General features: G+C 41.8%; 1 protein-coding gene across 1 annotated transcript; it reads left to right on the top strand.

Annotated features, from left to right (window-relative positions):
- Positions 1–4,366: 4,366 nt before the first annotated feature.
- On the top strand, positions 4,367–16,793 carry LOC308116879 (rhombotin-1-like). The gene is made up of 5 exons (XM_080475341.1): positions 4,367–4,755; positions 5,839–6,052; positions 9,622–9,747; positions 10,109–10,217; positions 16,053–16,793. The coding sequence occupies exons 1-4, from the start codon at positions 4,587–4,589 to the stop codon at positions 10,212–10,214; spliced, it is 615 nt and encodes a 204-aa protein (XP_080331467.1). The 5' UTR covers positions 4,367–4,586; the 3' UTR covers positions 10,215–10,217; positions 16,053–16,793.
- Positions 16,794–16,871: the final 78 nt, after the last annotated feature.

Genomic DNA, 16,871 nt, shown 5'->3' with positions numbered 1-16,871 from the left:
AAAGAAATTTTTTTCTGATAGCGGCTGTGAATTATGAAGACAGAATTGATATTATAGAATTAATATGTTTTAAAAAAAAAAGCAAGCTATTGGTTTCCCACCTATCTGGTTTCAGACATGTTTCTAGATTTATTTGTCCTCCATCAGAATTCTCAAACATCATTTCTACATGGTTTTCTTGAGCAACGTATAACATTGAAAAACGCCACAGAAAAGATAAATCAGCATTAACTTAGAAGCATACATCTTCAAATACAGACAGGAAAATTGCAATTCAAGTTGAATTTGACCAAACTGATGATACAGCATAACAGTGCAAAAGATGGCAGGCGGGTTTACAGATGCTACGAACAGTCAACATCTTCAAATGTTTTTTTTCTCCTCCTTTTGAACTTGTTGTCTGGCTTCATTTCAACAAATGTTCAAATCCAACTCCCCACTGATGGTTTAATATCAATGATCTAATGATCTTACAATGATCAACATAACAATCATTGACCAAATCTCTTTTCCTGCTCTGATAATTTCACCATGTTATGGTGCGAATACCGTTGTCGTTTCACTTCGGAGGAATTTATGCTGAAACACAAAAGACACTGTATTGTTAGTATGAGATGCTCCTGTTGACAACAAGGCAAATAGAAGATGGATGTGTAACTAAAGACGAGGGTCTATTTGTTTCTGCACGTGAGTCAGTTTGCCCTTTGTGTTTGTAAAAAGTAACATTACATTTTTATTTTTATTTTTATTTTTTATCTCCTTGCCTGATTTCAGTGTGTTTTTGCTCCACCCCTGTTTGAGCTCTCTTCTCCTGGTCACCCCGGATTGTTGTCGGGTGCGTCTCATCAGCCTTCCCTGTGTGTGTATTTTTGTCCCTATGTCTTGTTGGTCCATCTGAGTATTTTCTGCTCAATACCCTGTTTTCGAGGTTTCATTTCCCAAGTTTTGCTGTGTTTTTATTATAGTTTCTAATATTCTGAAAAGCTCCTGGTCTGATAGATGCACCGAGTTTCTGAGATGATTTAGCTTTTGTAAAACAATGGCATAACACAGGTAAATAAAGTTAGTTCTTCATAAATATGCTCCCCAGCCACTTCATTTGCCACACTTGTACAATTTAACACCATCAACTACAACTATAGTCTGCCTTCATTTCTGTCTAAAATATCTAATGTTAGTTAATGTTGAGTTTTAAATGACACAGAGGTATAATTTCTCTCCTGTCTCACAGTCCTGTCTTAACAGAGCATTTTACTCCTTCTGTGCCTTCTTCTTCAACTGCCCCTACCAATATTTGGATTTTTGAGTGTGTAATTTCAATAAAAACACCCAGTGCGGCGACGCTCAACATTACAGAAAACTGCAGCCTCAAAAAGGCCTTCATAAAGGCAGCAAAAGATGTTGTACTGGATTGCAAAAGTGCGCCTAACAAACTGGTTTGTGACTCTATCTTATCGCTTTGGGGTATCTTAGGTATACTAGAGTGTTCTCATTTTATTCTTAAATAAAATTCATGGCATGGGTCAACAGTCAAGGCAGCTTTTCCTATTCATATATTAATCTCATTAAAATAAACAATAGGTTCATCTTGGCAGCAGACCCATTACAGAGCACTTTACACAGTTAATGCCAAGTACCTCATTAATCATATTTATACATCTTCAAGTCCTCTCCACATATTTCTCCGTGGTGATTTGTGGCACTGGCAGTGACTTCATGCCCCATGAAGCTGGCCTGGCCCCCAGTTTGAGAACCGCTGCTGATAAAGCCCATAACCTTACGGAAAAACAAAGTACAATAGTTGCACTAATGAGCTCGTGGCGACTCACTATACTGATCAAGATGTGTTGTACCGTTTTTGCAGTATATGTGCCCATTGTTCCTGTAGTATTCATACGGGACCCCCTGGAGGATTTGACAAACAGTTTCAGATGAGCTGTGCGGCTTTATGTTTTTTGCTTTGGTATTTAAGGCGTACTGAGAGAATGCATTTTGGCTGATCCCCTCCGATGGCCGCCACAGTGCATCATGTGATCCTCCTGTTTGATTTGGTACCAGTTTCACACCAGATCACATTCCTGCTGGGGGTTAAGGGCCTTACTCAAGGACCCACAGTGGTGAGCTGTCATCAACGAGAGTGGAAATGGCAAACCTCTGGTTACAGGCTTGTTTCTCTAACGTGTAGACCACCAGTCGCTCCGTTCCATGTTGGGAATGGAGTATTTCAAGGAAACACATTTCTGTAATGCCACTACTTTTGGAAGTAACAAACACAATTGATTATGAAATTACGAATGCAATTACAACTACTTAAGTCAAAAAGGGTTTTTTTCAGTGGTTACTGTTTCACAAAAACCCTATTTACTTAAGGGGGGACTCAGTACTGCGAGGAACTCAAACAATCGCAGGAATAATTCCTGAATCTAAGCCCCGTTTACACAACATTTCATGTGAAAAGGCATTCTTTTGGCATTTTTGTTTCAGAAAAGTTTTGCATTTACACAGCAGAGTTTTGAAAACGATGCCCATTTATAAGGCAATGGCAGGAACTCTGAGATCAATTGAGTTTTCATGTAGGGCCATTAGTGGGTGCTGTTGTTTATTTGTTTTTGTCATGAAACCACATACGCACATGCACAGAGAACAATACGCTAAGAACATTAACAATGGCAAATACACAGACGTTGGGATGAACAGACTTTGTATTGCAATACTGGATGACTCTCAACTGTAAAACTACCAAGTCCTGGGAGAGTATGCACTGAGTCCACCATGAATCCACTATTGTTGTTATTGTCCATCTACTCACATGTTTCCTATGACTGTGGTGCACATGAGCAGCAGCAGCATTTCCGCCGTCCACACGAAGACGGAGTCGGAGAGTTGTCAAAAGTTCCCCCTTGGGAGCCTTTCTCAGAAAGTTACATTTCCAGTGGCTCCGAGCACCGTTGTCACGTAAACAGACCCCTGAAGTGCAACAAAATGTTTGTGTTTCCACTTGAAAACGTTTCGTAAACGAAGCCTAATTGATTTTAACTCGGATCTATTCTGTGGCCCTTACCTTCATTAGAACTGTGTGCTGCTGCATGCATGTCGGTCATTTATCTTGGCTGTTTTCTTCTTGATTCTTCTCATCAATCCTGTCTTAACTGAACTCAATAGGCGCACGTCAGTCATGAGACCGACCCATACAGGGTCAACAGCTACAACATGCAATAGTGCATCTATGAGCACATTGATAAGAAAGGCAAGTTACTCAAAAGAAACTCAGATACTTTTAAATGACAAAGCTGCTATCTGTAATCCACGGAGCTTAAGGCTCCCTCTCTCCTGCCTTATAGGGTTTTATTCCGTTATATTCATGGACATGGCAGGGAAAGTTTCTTAAATCTAAGAAGAGATTCAGACATCTGACCACACAGGACCTCACACATGCAGTATCACTATAATATCCCCACAAGTCTGCAGCAGAACTAATATCAAGTCGACAGCCACTTTGGACAAACCGCTTTATGCTGTTTTCATCGCCCCCAAAAGTAGCATAATGATCTATTTGGTGGTTTCAACTGAACCCTCAGCTATACCGTCCTCACAATCATCTTAGAATATTCCTGCAGAAACCTTTGCTAACCTCGGCCACCCCTTTAAGAAAGGAACACTATCTCTTTTTCCAATGCCATTCATGTAGTGTTGCACCATTAATGGAAGTGGAGCCTACAGGTTCATTCACCTGTATTGCTGAAGCATTTATGGAATACTTAAGGCTAGAAACCTATAATTGCTTTTTATTGTGTGGGTGACCTTTTCAATGTCTGTAATAATACTGTATATTTTTACCCACTGAACACCGTAAATACTTGTGCATGCAAACATACAAACACAGAGGTGCACACGTACGTCTATGCACAAGAGGGGAAAAAATGAGGTGGGTGGGTGGGGGGGGGGGGGGGGGGGTTTCGGCTTTGCATCTGTGGTGCTGAAAAGCCACAGCTTTGACTACTGGGCGCCCTGGAGATAATTGGTGTCCTTGGAGTTGAATAAGCTCATTCTAAAACACCTCAGGCCCGGGCTGTCCTGGTGTGTGACTGTGTATTGAATAATTGATTCAGAGAGGGAGGGGGCGGTTACTATCAGATCTGAGCATAATGACTTTATATAATTAGCACGCAGCGTTGAAGAAGAAAAAAAAAAAACCATTTGACTGTGGGAGTTTTTTTTTTTTTTTTTCAGAAAGCGAGAGAAAAAGAAGGAGGGCGGGTTGAGAGAGAGAGAGAGAGCGAGGGAGAGAGAGAGAGAGAGAGAGAGAGAGAGAGAGAGAGAGAGAGAGAGAGAGAGAGAGAGAGAGAGGGGGCTGTGTGGAGGCTTCAGTCTGTGCAGGGCTCATTTGAGGGGAACAGCCGCAGCCTGAGCAGATACAGAAATACTTATGCACTGACATCAGCCCCGATAAGGCGCAGACACTCCTGATTTGAGGACATCTCTCCTGCCCCGCAAGGTGATACCCGGGCGCTGCTGTTTTCATCCATCCACGGGCTATTTTCTGCGCACAGTGAATAACAAAAATAATAATAAGACGCTTCCAATGGATGTTTCCCTTCCTCTTCGGGGACTGTGAGGAGCGTGGGCAGAAGTTTGAGCGTCTCTCTCTCTCTCTCTCTCTCTGTCTCTCTCTCTCTCTCTCTCTCTCTCTGGCATTCCTCCTGTTGTTGGATTGTTGTTCGTTCTCCAAGAGGATGGTGCTCGACAAGGAGGAGAGTAAGTACAGACATACACTTCCTTCTTCTGATCCGTGCATGTACTCCTATGCTCCCCACACCTGTGCAATGACATGTAGTCAAATTGCTCTGCTATCAGGTTTTGTTCTTTCACGGCTTAGAAACGTTGTTCAGAACAAACCACGACTTGATTGCGTATTGACAAGTCACCTATAAGGTCATATAAGGTTCAAAACAAAACTTTACAAAAGTGGAAATAGTGGCAGACATTAATTGCAATCTGACCGTGTACTTTCAGAAGAGGGATTAGTGTGGTTTCTTGTGTAAATAGGCCAAAAACATGTTGGTGAAAGCACACTGTAATGTAGTTAGAGCTCACAGGGATTCCGTGGGGGGTTTGCTGGAAGGTGGACTGAGGATGTCAGACTCCACTGTTGGCTGAACTAGGAGGAAAAAAAAGAAAAGAAAAAAAAAATCCAAAAGACCACAATCCCCAAAACATAGAAACAAATGCTAAGATGCTAGAACACAACTCCCGCAGAATCACAGGATCAACCAGAAAACACAGAACGTCCCATATAAACCACAGCCACAAAGTGAAGACAATCACACACTCAGGAACAGGTGAAACACATCAGGACAGGGAACAGCAATCAGACACAAGCAGGTGATGTCAAAGAGCCTGAAATGACAGCCAGAGTTAGAATCTTAAAAAAACACACGAAACGAAATGAGTACCGGCTGGCAGGTTCGAGGCTGGGTCAGAGTTTGCATGTTTCTCCTATGTATGGATCTTTTACTGTATACTAGTTTTTTTTTTAACGCAGTTCAAAAACAATGTGAGACCGGTCCAGAATGTACTCTATTCGGCTGGAATCCAACCGCTTGTGATCCTGTGTTGGATAAATGGTTGACGTTGGACACTGGATATACCACTTTGTAAAAATGAGACACAAAAAGACTGAGGACAAAACTGGCGTTCTCTTAACTTTGGTTCAAAGGGGCATTCAGCACACTTAGATCAGGCTTATTGATGAGGGTTTTCTCATTGGAAATCAGAGCTGGACTGTAACTCCATCTGTCTTTGTCTTGCTGCCTTCCTGCTGGAACTGCTTCCCGCCAGGTGTGTCTCTGGTGTCCCTCCAGTCCAGAGAGAAGCCGAGGGGCTGCGCCGGCTGCAACGGGAAGATCCGCGACCGCTTCATGCTGCAGGCGCTGGACAGGTACTGGCACGAGGACTGCCTGAAGTGCGCCTGCTGCGACTGCCGCCTGGGCCGCGTGGGCTCCACCCTCTACACCCGGGCCAACCTCATCCTCTGCCGCAGAGACTACCTGAGGTACGGCCTCCGCTCGGGTAACAGGAGCGTTATAGGGTGGTAGAGAATGACTGGCCGCTGCACTGTGCAGCTTCACCACAAATCATTCCAGAAACCATCAAAGAGATGGAGTGCAGAATGTGAGACGTATGAATCAAGGTAAGGTAAATACATGGATGAAAAGAGAAGCCGACTGCTCATAGAAAGAATCAGCCGTTCTCTGTTTTGCTTCGCTGGATACCTGGTGACACCTCGGTGAACAAGTAATATTTGAGTCCAGCAATTGTTGGACCCATGTTTGGACGTGTTACTCAAGACTGTTTGGAGTCACTATATTGGGACAACAAAACCTCCGCTGACACGTTCATTTCTGTTGTCTATTGAAGGTAAAAACCTTATCTTGTGGGTTTCCTGGACTTGTGTTTTAAGACGGATAATGTCGCAGTCTTCAGAATATGAACCAGTTTGGAGGCTTAAATGTTCAAAAGAGCAGACCACAAATGTAAGGGTCAGCATCGAGCTCTGAGGGTTTGGACAAAAAAAAAAAACGCAAAAAGGTGGGGAGAACAGTAACATAACCTGCAAGCCACTGACCTTTCGGTATGTTTTGACTCTGTCAAAGAAATCCAGACAGAATCCAGAACAGTGTAGCTGGCGCTTTATGAATGCCAGCCTTTCTACAGCCATTTAACATTTTTAATGAACTAACATGCTCGTCTGACTTATTATTCCTAGGTACTAAACTATAGAAATAATACGAAGAATACCTGAAAGATGAAATCAGCCACAGAAGAACACATGAAAACTCGAAAGAGTCTAACGGCAGCAGGACGACAATGTTGTTGCAGTAATGTTAAAGTCAAGACTAGTAGCAAGGGAGTAAAACTTAGACTAATGAGTACAAACCAAAGTGGGGCATGTGAGGACTAAATAGTGGTAAAAACAACATGGTGCTCAAAAGAGTGCCGCAGTAAAGTTTGAGTCCTTCGCTTAGACGGAGGGAAACGTCATGACTGAGCTACTGATTAGTAACTAGATATGGTGAGAACAGAAACATCTAAAAGATGTCACAGCAGATTTGAAGTTGTGAACCACACCCAGCAAAAAGACTGGAAACAGGCATAATCAGCTCGTGTGTTTGCTGTAGTTGTGCAAGGAAATGTTCTTAGTCCATTAAATTCCAATGTGGGTGGTAGTTTTAACCAGCTGGTGCATCGACGGAGTGAAAACAGCAAAGTGTCTCTTTTGAGACGTTGATAGATGAAGTTCAGGTTCCGGACACATGTTGTTTCTTATGTTCTGGCTATCATGCAGATGTTGAGACTTTCCAAACCTTTTTATTTTTCATTATATGACTCTTAAGTCAAGAGATAATCTTGTCGAAGTGCCTGCCACCCTTGTGTGTGTCTGTCGCGCGGGGAGGCAGACATTCGTAACACTCAACATATTTCAAACACTCCTTGTAAAACGCTCAAGTGAAGATAAATGTTCGAGGGTTGTCTGAACGGCTTCTTCGTAAAGGCCGCTCATCGCCAGCATAGGATGAATATACGGACTAAGTGTGTTTAAAAGATACTTTGGCTTCCACCTCAACAATCTCGGGGCCATGAATCTCAACGACACCACTTATACACAAACTTAAGCCTGCCTCTAACGGTCCTTGCGAGTGTTATATAGGCTCAATGTTTCTTGCCTGAAATAACGACGTCTGGTGTCAGGTCAGCAGGAGAACTCCTGATATCTCAGCCACATTGCTGAACTCATGTGTTAGTCTCATGTACAATCCAGCTGGATTTGGTTGGAGCTAAGACGCTCATTAGCTGCGCTGCACTTAAGAGACCAAAACCCCTTTTGACAGTTAAATTGGCTAGATTGCCTCCTGTTTTCCTCATCATTGCAAGGGTGCAGAGCAAAAGCCTTTGAAGAGCAGGATTAAAACCATGTGATTTCTTTTAATTGGACCATTAGTAGAGAATTAGCATTGAGCTTCGTAGCCTCGTTAAGGAGCAAGGGGAAAAAAAAAAAAACCCACCAGGTGCCTGCGAAGGACTCAGGCTCGTTAGATTAGAACATTCTGTTAATTAGGACTCGCTTTTGTTCCCGAGCTGGTCACTCGTTTGATGACGTTTTCCATTTGTTGTCCCAGGCTGTGGGACACACAAGCCCAGCGCTGCTTTTTCCCTCCTTTCTCGGATGTTTTTTTTTTTTATTCTTTTTTTTTCTTTTTCCCCACCACAGTTCCACCTACACCTCCTTTTCTATCTGGCCTCTAATGGAATATGGAAATCAGCGGCGGCCACTTGTCTCCATGTGTGTCAGGCTCTTAGGGAGCTATTTGTTCAGTCTGTTAGAGGTGAATGAGAGGTGAGGCCATCTGCAGCTGGCCGGCTCAGCCCATTTAAAACAACACCGAGTTTGTTCCCAGGTAGTTTGAGGACAGGGTTCAAAAGTTGTCGGATAAATTGTTGCTTTCAGAGGAGTGTGATAAATTGACTCTCATCCACCTGCTCCTTAAAGTACGTGACATTTTCCAATAAAATGTGACATTTTCTTATCATTGCATCTCTGCCGCGCTGCTTTCTATCAGCGGTTGATCTTCTGAGTAGTGGTAATCCAGAAATATTTGATATTCTCAACACTCACATGTGTGGGGAAATAAGTTGTTTGCAGAAGTTTTGATTAGAACAGATATAAAAAAGAAAAGAAAAAAGAAAAGTTGCAGCCCGGCCTTCACACAGTGCTGGCAGAATAAGAGCAGGAGCACTTTCACTTTGTTCCAAGCTCACAAACTGCTTTGCTCAGCCTTTAATCAGAGGATATACTAGACAGCCGCTCCACACTACATTTCTTTCCAATTATTATTGATTCAGACCAGATATAAAAGAATAGTTAGTCCAACTAGTCCGCAGGAGCTCAGAGCAAATTAATGAATCAATGAGTTGACTGTTGACAATGGTTGTGTTCAAGCAATTTTGGCAGCGGCGTGTTGCAATGCTGAACCAGTTAATCACTCCAGTCCATTGACAAGTGCAAAGATAGAACATTTTCTGCTTCCAGCTTCAAAAAATGTGAACATTTCATGCCTCCTTTGCTCGTCCCCGATGGTAAAAACTTCAGCTTTTGGACTGGTGAATCGGCAGATTGGACGATAATAAACTTAATGATTAGTTGCAGCCATACTTTAATGACACGGCTGCAGTTCTTATTATGAGAAGCTCATCCTATCATCTACTCATAATTACAATTATGGGGGTTGATTTGAATGGTTTTTCACACTCGGCTGCACTTGAATATAACACGATGAGAGCTGTGTGTTATTGGAGGCAGAGACAGCCATCAATAATGTGGAGGAAACGCAGCGCAGCTCATCACGATGAGCGGTAATTAAAGTGATTATTTGCAAATGGTGCATGAGCTGCATCCTGGACGTTCATTGAGATAGAGAGGTAGACGTTTTATGTCTGTCCTCTTCTCATTTCAGTGTTTTTCCTTATTCTTCCCCCCACCCTCGTCGCAGCTTTTCTGGCTGAAATGTATCTGTGTGTGCATCCAGTTGACCGGCCTGCTCGTCGCCCTCTCTCCTTCTGTAGGCTCTTTGGGGTGACGGGGAACTGCGCTGCCTGCAGTAAGCTGATCCCTGCCTTTGAGATGGTGATGAGAGCCAGAGACAACGTCTACCATTTAGACTGCTTCGCCTGTCAGCTCTGCCGCCAGAGGTAAGATTAGGGGAGCAATTAGCCGGGGAGATCAAATTCAGTTGACTTATCTGGGAGGTGTACCAGTGCGCTCACTGGTCATTAAGAGCATATTACCAACGCGTTGTAATCACAATGTGATGAAATCCACTGCACAGCTTCAAACCTCACAGGGTTAAAGACTTTGTATATGACTCGGGTAGTTAAACAGGCAGCAATCATGCAAGATTAATCTTTCTGATTATCATAGCGGTAGATGGATGCTGAAAATATGCCTGAAATGCTCCTCTGGGACCTCATGATTCACTTCAGCCTCAGCAAGACCCAATTCCATATATATATATATATATATATATATATATATTTTTATTTCTCTCTGCAGATTTTGCGTGGGAGACAAGTTTTTCCTCAAGAACAACATGATCCTGTGCCAGCTGGACTACGAAGGAGGCCATCTCAACGGCAGCAGTGAGCGGCAGCCGCAATAAGAGGTAATATTCTGATGTCGATGAATTACAGTCCCGGACAGCTGTTCTGACAGTTTGAACTAAACCATGTGCTGAGATATCTGGAAGGTATACAAGTGAGCACAAGAGCTCATCCCAAATATGACCATATGTAGACATGGGACTTCAGACCCAGAGGCGGAGGACATTAGAAACCCTGCCAAGATATGTTGCAGCATGTTATCTCTGAAAAACCTCAAGTAATGTGACATTCAGCAGGGACACACATGTTCAGTTTGGAGGGGCGGCACAAAGAAGCAGATTGATGTTTAGTAATTTGGTCCTTAATGTGACTCGTGACCAAACTTGTGGATTCGTGAGGCACAACGGAAACAGATTGAGAAGCAGCAGTCCAAATGCTCACAGCCGTCTGAGTGATCCGTAGGCCTCAAGAAAGAAGAAAAGATTGTCTTTTATTGTTTGGGTCCATGATTTATTACTTTTTTTATTACTGATTTGACAACAATGCCCCGTTTTTTTTTTTTTTTTTGTCTTCTCAGGTAAAAGCTTTTGTTACAAGTTGTTGCGATAACTCACACCAACACCAGTCCGTCAACTCAAAGAAACTTGGAATGACTTCTGTGAGACATGAACACATTCCTAAAAAACAACCTTGAAGAAAAGAGCAACTGTTCCATCTTGTCATAAATGAAACTGCTACGTCAAACTTCTGGGGGGAGTTGAGGATCGCCACCAATTAGACTGTGCGAAGAAACCACACGCACAGGGTGAACATGCAAACTCCACATAGGGGGCTTTTCCACCGGAAAGGACCAGGAAAGAACCAGCTGCTAGTTCGGAGCTTTCTGTAAACTACAGCGAACACGGAGCCCCAGAGTGGTTATAGAGAAAAAAAAAAAAACAACGCGTGGGAACAACATAAATCGCTCCCTGAAGTTAATAATACGAGGGAACGGGATTATTTAATCCGCGCTGGCGGAGTCGCGGCTCTCGAGAGCGCTGCAGAGCTCCTCTGCTGTCAGTCAGCTACGTCAGTTTTCCATTGTCGTTTTTTTTTCACACTTTTCATGGTGACATTATTATAACTAACGTCACGTCCAGGTCTTGTTTCGCGTTCTGACCGCAGGTTGAGGCGCTGCAGACGCTGCGCTATGCAGTGCGCGGCTGCATACGGCCATTGGAAACAGTTTTAGAGCTGCGTTCTATCATTCTACACCTCCATTCTTCTCCGATGTTTAGGCATTTGATTCAGACACGTCCAGAAATAAAGTGAAAGGAGCAGAAATTCACAATTTAATGCCGAAATGTTGAAAAATAAGCCCCAAACTCATACAGGCGTTATTTTTTTTCCCTCTATGTCCACTCCGGGGCTCCGGATTAAAGCAAGACGGACGTAACAAAACACCAATAGAGATACGAAGAGACGTAATGTGGTTCTGGCTCTTTGGTCTGCATCAGAGGTTCAGGCCAGACTAGATGGAGCGACCCGGACTAAACCGATGAATATGTCTCCTTGTACCTGTATGAGCGCTTTCAGTGCGAAATCGGTGAAATCAGTGACGTATCACGTTTTGGAGTGACGCAATGACGTGGCTCCGCTAACAGTGGAAAAAGAACCGGTTCTTTGGCGGTGCTCATTAAAGAACCGGCTCTGGCACCGGCCCAGAACTAGCTCCTGGTTCTTTTTGCTGGAAAAGCCCTAATAGAGAGTCCTGGACTTGAACTGGGGATTTTCTCATTGTGAGCTGACAGTGCCAACCGCTACACTGGCATGCAGCTCATGATGGAATCAATGTAGTTTAAGGTTTATTTACCTTGATATATTAGGTTTCTAACATAATACAATCAAGACTGTAACAACAAAGGTAATAATAACATTTATCAATATGATTATGCAGAACAAAAACAAAAACAAAGGCATTTGCTGGGTGAATTATTCCGATCAAAATAGAACATAGGGGCTTCTTTTCTTTGCATGAGGAAGTTTGAGACGGAGCTGAACAGAGTGTATAATGTGAGAGTAATAAGTGATAAAATGATGGAATAGTTCCTTCTCTGATTGAGCTGCATGCAGTCCGCTTCCTCAGCGTTTTTAGTTTCTTTTTGTGTGAACACCACTCCTACGCTTTTAAATCCATCCGTTTTTCAGAGCATGTATTTTTTTTTTGAGATTGAGAACATCTGTTTGACCCATACTGTCACTCTACTCTCGCAACAACTCACAAATACTTTTTTTAAATGTTTAATTCTCCTACAATGTGCACACATAGTTCACATGAGCTTGAGTTCTTCTTCATCTTACGTCCTTTTTTTATTGACGTCCCTTCATCTTTACTTGATTTGCTTTTTTAGTGAGTCTGGGGGGGGTTATTACCTGTATCCAGAATGCAATGTGATAGTGTCCCTTTCCGCGGTGCTCTATTGATCTCTACTTCTTCTCAATTATTTCTATCAACGCTTTGAAAGATGATCAACTCTACTTCACCAGCAGACCATACAGTGCACGTTCAAATATGTGAGAAAAACAAATGAAAGGAATCGTGATTCTTTGCACCGGAGCTCGTGTTTTCACAAATAGGACATTTTTTATTTATTTTTTAATTGATGTGTCCTTCACCAGGCTTGTGCATTTTGCGAGAGATTTTGTGCTGCTAAGAGTGCCGCAGAATTACTGTGCAGATAGTTCAAAAGGCCCAGTTGAAGCTGGGGGACACTGCATACGCTGAAGGAGAACAGTTGCACCCAAAAACATCTGCATCCTGCCGCACTGAACAAATCCGATGGCCGTCAGGAGAAATATTCAGCTCTACAGTCCCCAACATTACTGGATTATAAATGTAAATATCATACAGTAACGATGAGTTGATGTCAACAGTGTAGTCGTAAGCACATTGGTCTAATAGCTGTGTTAAGGCACGTAATGTCAACGTGGTGTTTGCATGTTTTTTTTCTTCTGTGTATGGGGTCCAAAGTTTGTACTACATCTAAGTTCTAAAAGGCAGACAAACAAAGCTTGTGGGAGCCCAGCACATCTCTGGCCCGTCCCTCATTGACTCTCATTATGGGCGTGTGAGCAGTGGTCAGCCGCCCTAGCCAGATGGAGGGAGGAGAGTTGAAAGCAAGTGCAGCGATCGCCACAGAATCCACATCAGAGAAAGGTTTCAGGGTCTGGCCCGGTTCAGAGGCATGCGCTGAAAACCACGGGCGGCCCAACGTGTCATTACCGCGCTAAGTGTACAGATACAGTTCATAAAACACACAACACCACACGGGACACACCAGGGATTCTGGAAGTTGAGAGATTTTTCTTTTGGGAGGATTTCAGGTCGTTCAGAGTTCACACTCAGACAAGAAGGGACACCCTAAAACAGATTCTCTTCTCTCTTTTTTTTTTTTAATACATTCAAACATGTAAAAACGGCCCTGCAGCATTTAGAATATGAAGCTAATAACCAAAATGAAATGTGGCATCTTTAAAAGTGATGCCAGCTTTGTGCAGGTGGAGTTTTATTTTATTTATTTCTGGAGTTTAAAGTGCAGTTCAAAGTAAGATAATGCTATGGCTATGTGATTTAATACAGTCAATCACTGCACCACCTTGTGGTACAGAGTGGAACTACAAGATAATGTTACAATTTTTTCCTTGATAGAATTGAATGAAATAGAACATGTATTTATCCCTTAGGAAAATCCTTTAAAACTTCATTCTTTTTTTTCCAGCAGCAAAACACATTGTCTTTAAAATACAGTATGACAGTGAAATCTTCACAGTATGTTTATAATTGAAGGATTATTATAAATTTGTCAATCTATTAAAATAGTGCATTGTACTTTAAACAGATAAAGTTAACGTTGGCATCTGTTAAAATAAGGAAGACACTATAACTGTGATGAAAAAGCTTTTCTTCTCTATTTTCTTCACATACCCGTGCTGATATTGGATTTTTTAACAGAATATTTGATCTTAAATGTGTGTTCCTCTTTGTTCCCTGCCCACTGATGTCTTCCTTTGGGAATATTTGTGAATGAAAAGTGACATTGAGAAATCACAGTAATTATATATATATATATATATAATTTTATTTATTTATTGTTTTTTAACGTACAGAGAACACTAAACTTGCAAAATTTGAAATTTTGGGGGGAAGTTTACAACTTTGTAAATTTTCTTTTTGTGTCAGCCAATCTGAATTCCAACAATATTTGTTTGTTGAGATATATATATATATATATAATTTTTTATTTTTTTATTTTTATTTTTTAAAATTTTTTCTAAGAGATACATTGTATTTAAAGGGAAGACTGAATTAAATACATTCAAGCTTCATTTTTGTATTTGTAGAAAATGTAAGGGCCATATTTAGTCAAAAAAAAACAAACCAAGAAACTGTGCTGCCCCTTAGAGACCAATTAGGTTTTTGCATGTATCGCTTCCAAAATTATACAAAGTGAACAGATGGAGAGCGGAATATTATTTATCGTAGGAATTTTGTTCTGTAATGCAAATAATGTGTAAAACCCAAGTGGGTTAAGACTTCTGTGAACAAATAAAGAGTTGCATTCATCAAAGGGATTATTAGTTTGGAAACTGCAGTTTTCCCCATATAAATGCCAATCTTTATGTGGAAACAACAGTGCATTAAGCTCCGGCTCACAGGCCAGAGCTAATTAGCTGTTACTGAAGTTTAAAAAGAAAACTTGCAAAAGATTTGCTCTTTATTTAACGAGTTTGAAAAACAAGATCTTTAGATTAGCAGACAAACCAACCAAGAAATCAGCTAATCGTCACTGTTGGTGAGGCAAATGTGGCTCAGAACAGGAATGAATGGAGCATTTGATTAAGGACTGTTTTTGGTGTAAATAATCCACATTTTGTTCTTTGGTACGTACATGTTGCTGTGTAATGTTCCAAAGTTGATTGTATTGAAACCACGTGGAGGGTAGTATGTCTAAATAACATGTTTTTTGTATTTTTTGTGTAATTTAATATAAACTGGTGTAGAGAAGCATCTTGCATTCACGTTAAAAAAACCAACTAACTTTTTCTGGTGGTGCTTTTCCTAACGAGCGAGGTTTGGGTTGATGCAATTAATCCTGTTTTCTCGGGCAGTTGTTACTGTCCTGATGTCCCTGAAGTCCCCAGATTGCCTGTAAGAAAAGCTGTGGGCCCCCCCATCACTGGTCTGTGATGTACCAAAACAATGCAGTGAAGCCAAACACGGGTGGAAACAACCACTCTCACCAACGAACAGAAATCAGAATCATAGGACAGTCTGTCTGCAAGCTTTATCTTTGTGTTTGTGGTTTTTGTACAAATCTACTTCTGCGGACGACAACAAGTTCATAACCACTGTTTTGAGGTACCATACATAGCAAGAGCTGGAGATGTGAGATGTCAGACCTTCTGGAACAATATTAAAACATCTTATTAAAATTACGAAAAAGGAAAATATTAACGGATTCATTCAGAAAAATCATTTCCTTTGCTGTGTGAGTGCAAAAGACTTTCATAACAGTGTGGCATGATGCAGGAGAATACAATATAGCCCTTATTCCTTAAATATCTTTCTCCATTCAGACTTTTATGTAGAAAAAGAACTTTCATATTCATTTTAAGTATGAAACATGAGCATGAACTATATCAGGTGTTTGCCAAGGACATAAATGTATTTCTTTTGGTTCAAAAAGTGCCCTTGTCACAAATCACACAGCCTTTTATTCATAACCTGAACCGCACGCAACTTCTACAGTATCATATCACAATTAGTCAAATACTTAAGGACTGCATGTTTTTATTGAAGCAGAGATTTAAAAAATATATATATATTTATGTTTCTCTCTCTTTCTGTTCCTCTGCAGGGCGGGAAACAGACCTTTGTGCGCCAGCTGGACTTCACAACTAACAGCAGCGTACATCAGTTTTTTTTTTAGTTTTTTTTTTTTTCAGATGTGGATAAAAGGAAAAAAAAAAAAAAAAGAAGAAGAAAAAAAAAAAACACTGATTGGACTCGTTTTCCAGCAGCCCGTGTTTGAACTCTTTATTACGGAGCTGCGAGGCTGTTAACCTTAACGCTGACATTTCCAATCAGACAGACTCGAGATCATCCAGAAAGTGAAAATGGAGTTATGAATCTATCAGGATGATATTTTCCAGAGCACTTAATGTGGACTGTGGACAGAAATAGAACGATCTAGTGTTTGCAAATAATGTGCAGGGTCCTCCTTCACTGAGAATGAAACGTTTGTACAGATGGAGGGGAGCCAGTCCGGCCACACCAAGCATCAGCCGAGTCGTCCATCAACCAAAAACACAAAGTTCCACCGTCGTCGTCGAATCCCTTCTGGCAGCTGCTGAAGTATCTTTTGCGGCGAGCTCGACCCAGCTGGCTCGACACCCCCCCCCCCCCCCCCCCCCCCACCCCATCCCGAAACAAAGCGAAGCAGTATTTCTTCTGTTCGGTAACCGTGGAGCACAAGCCGCACCTCGGCCATCTTTCCATCTCCTGACTGGCAGGACTGGAGTCTCAGCATGCTGCTCTTCTGTTCTCGCTCTGCTCTGGAGATGCTTTTGCTCAGATAATTAAACTGGGTTTTCATGTCAGTCTGTGCTCTCGTTATTTACATCCTGAGATGGTCGGGACGCCACAGGAAGAAATGGTGCCACGTATTGCTTGTTGC

Source organism: Lipophrys pholis, assembly GCF_963383615.2.
Source record: "Lipophrys pholis genome assembly, chromosome: 11".
Taxonomy (NCBI): domain Eukaryota; kingdom Metazoa; phylum Chordata; class Actinopteri; order Blenniiformes; family Blenniidae; genus Lipophrys; species Lipophrys pholis.
The sequence above is the reverse complement of the archived record's forward strand: the minus strand, read 5'-3'. Positions and strand labels throughout refer to the sequence as shown.

Excerpts from the sequence above, each read along its gene's own strand:
- LOC308116879 (XM_080475341.1), top strand. The coding sequence starts at position 4,587 with ATGTTTCCCTTCCTCTTCGGGGACTGTGAGGAGCGTGGGCAGAAGTTT. Across the intron at positions 4,756-5,838 it reads GGTGCTCGACAAGGAGGAGA|GTGTGTCTCTGGTGTCCCTC; the intron begins GTAAGTACAGAC and ends GCTTCCCGCCAG. Across the intron at positions 9,748-10,108 it reads TGTCAGCTCTGCCGCCAGAG|ATTTTGCGTGGGAGACAAGT; the intron begins GTAAGATTAGGG and ends TTCTCTCTGCAG.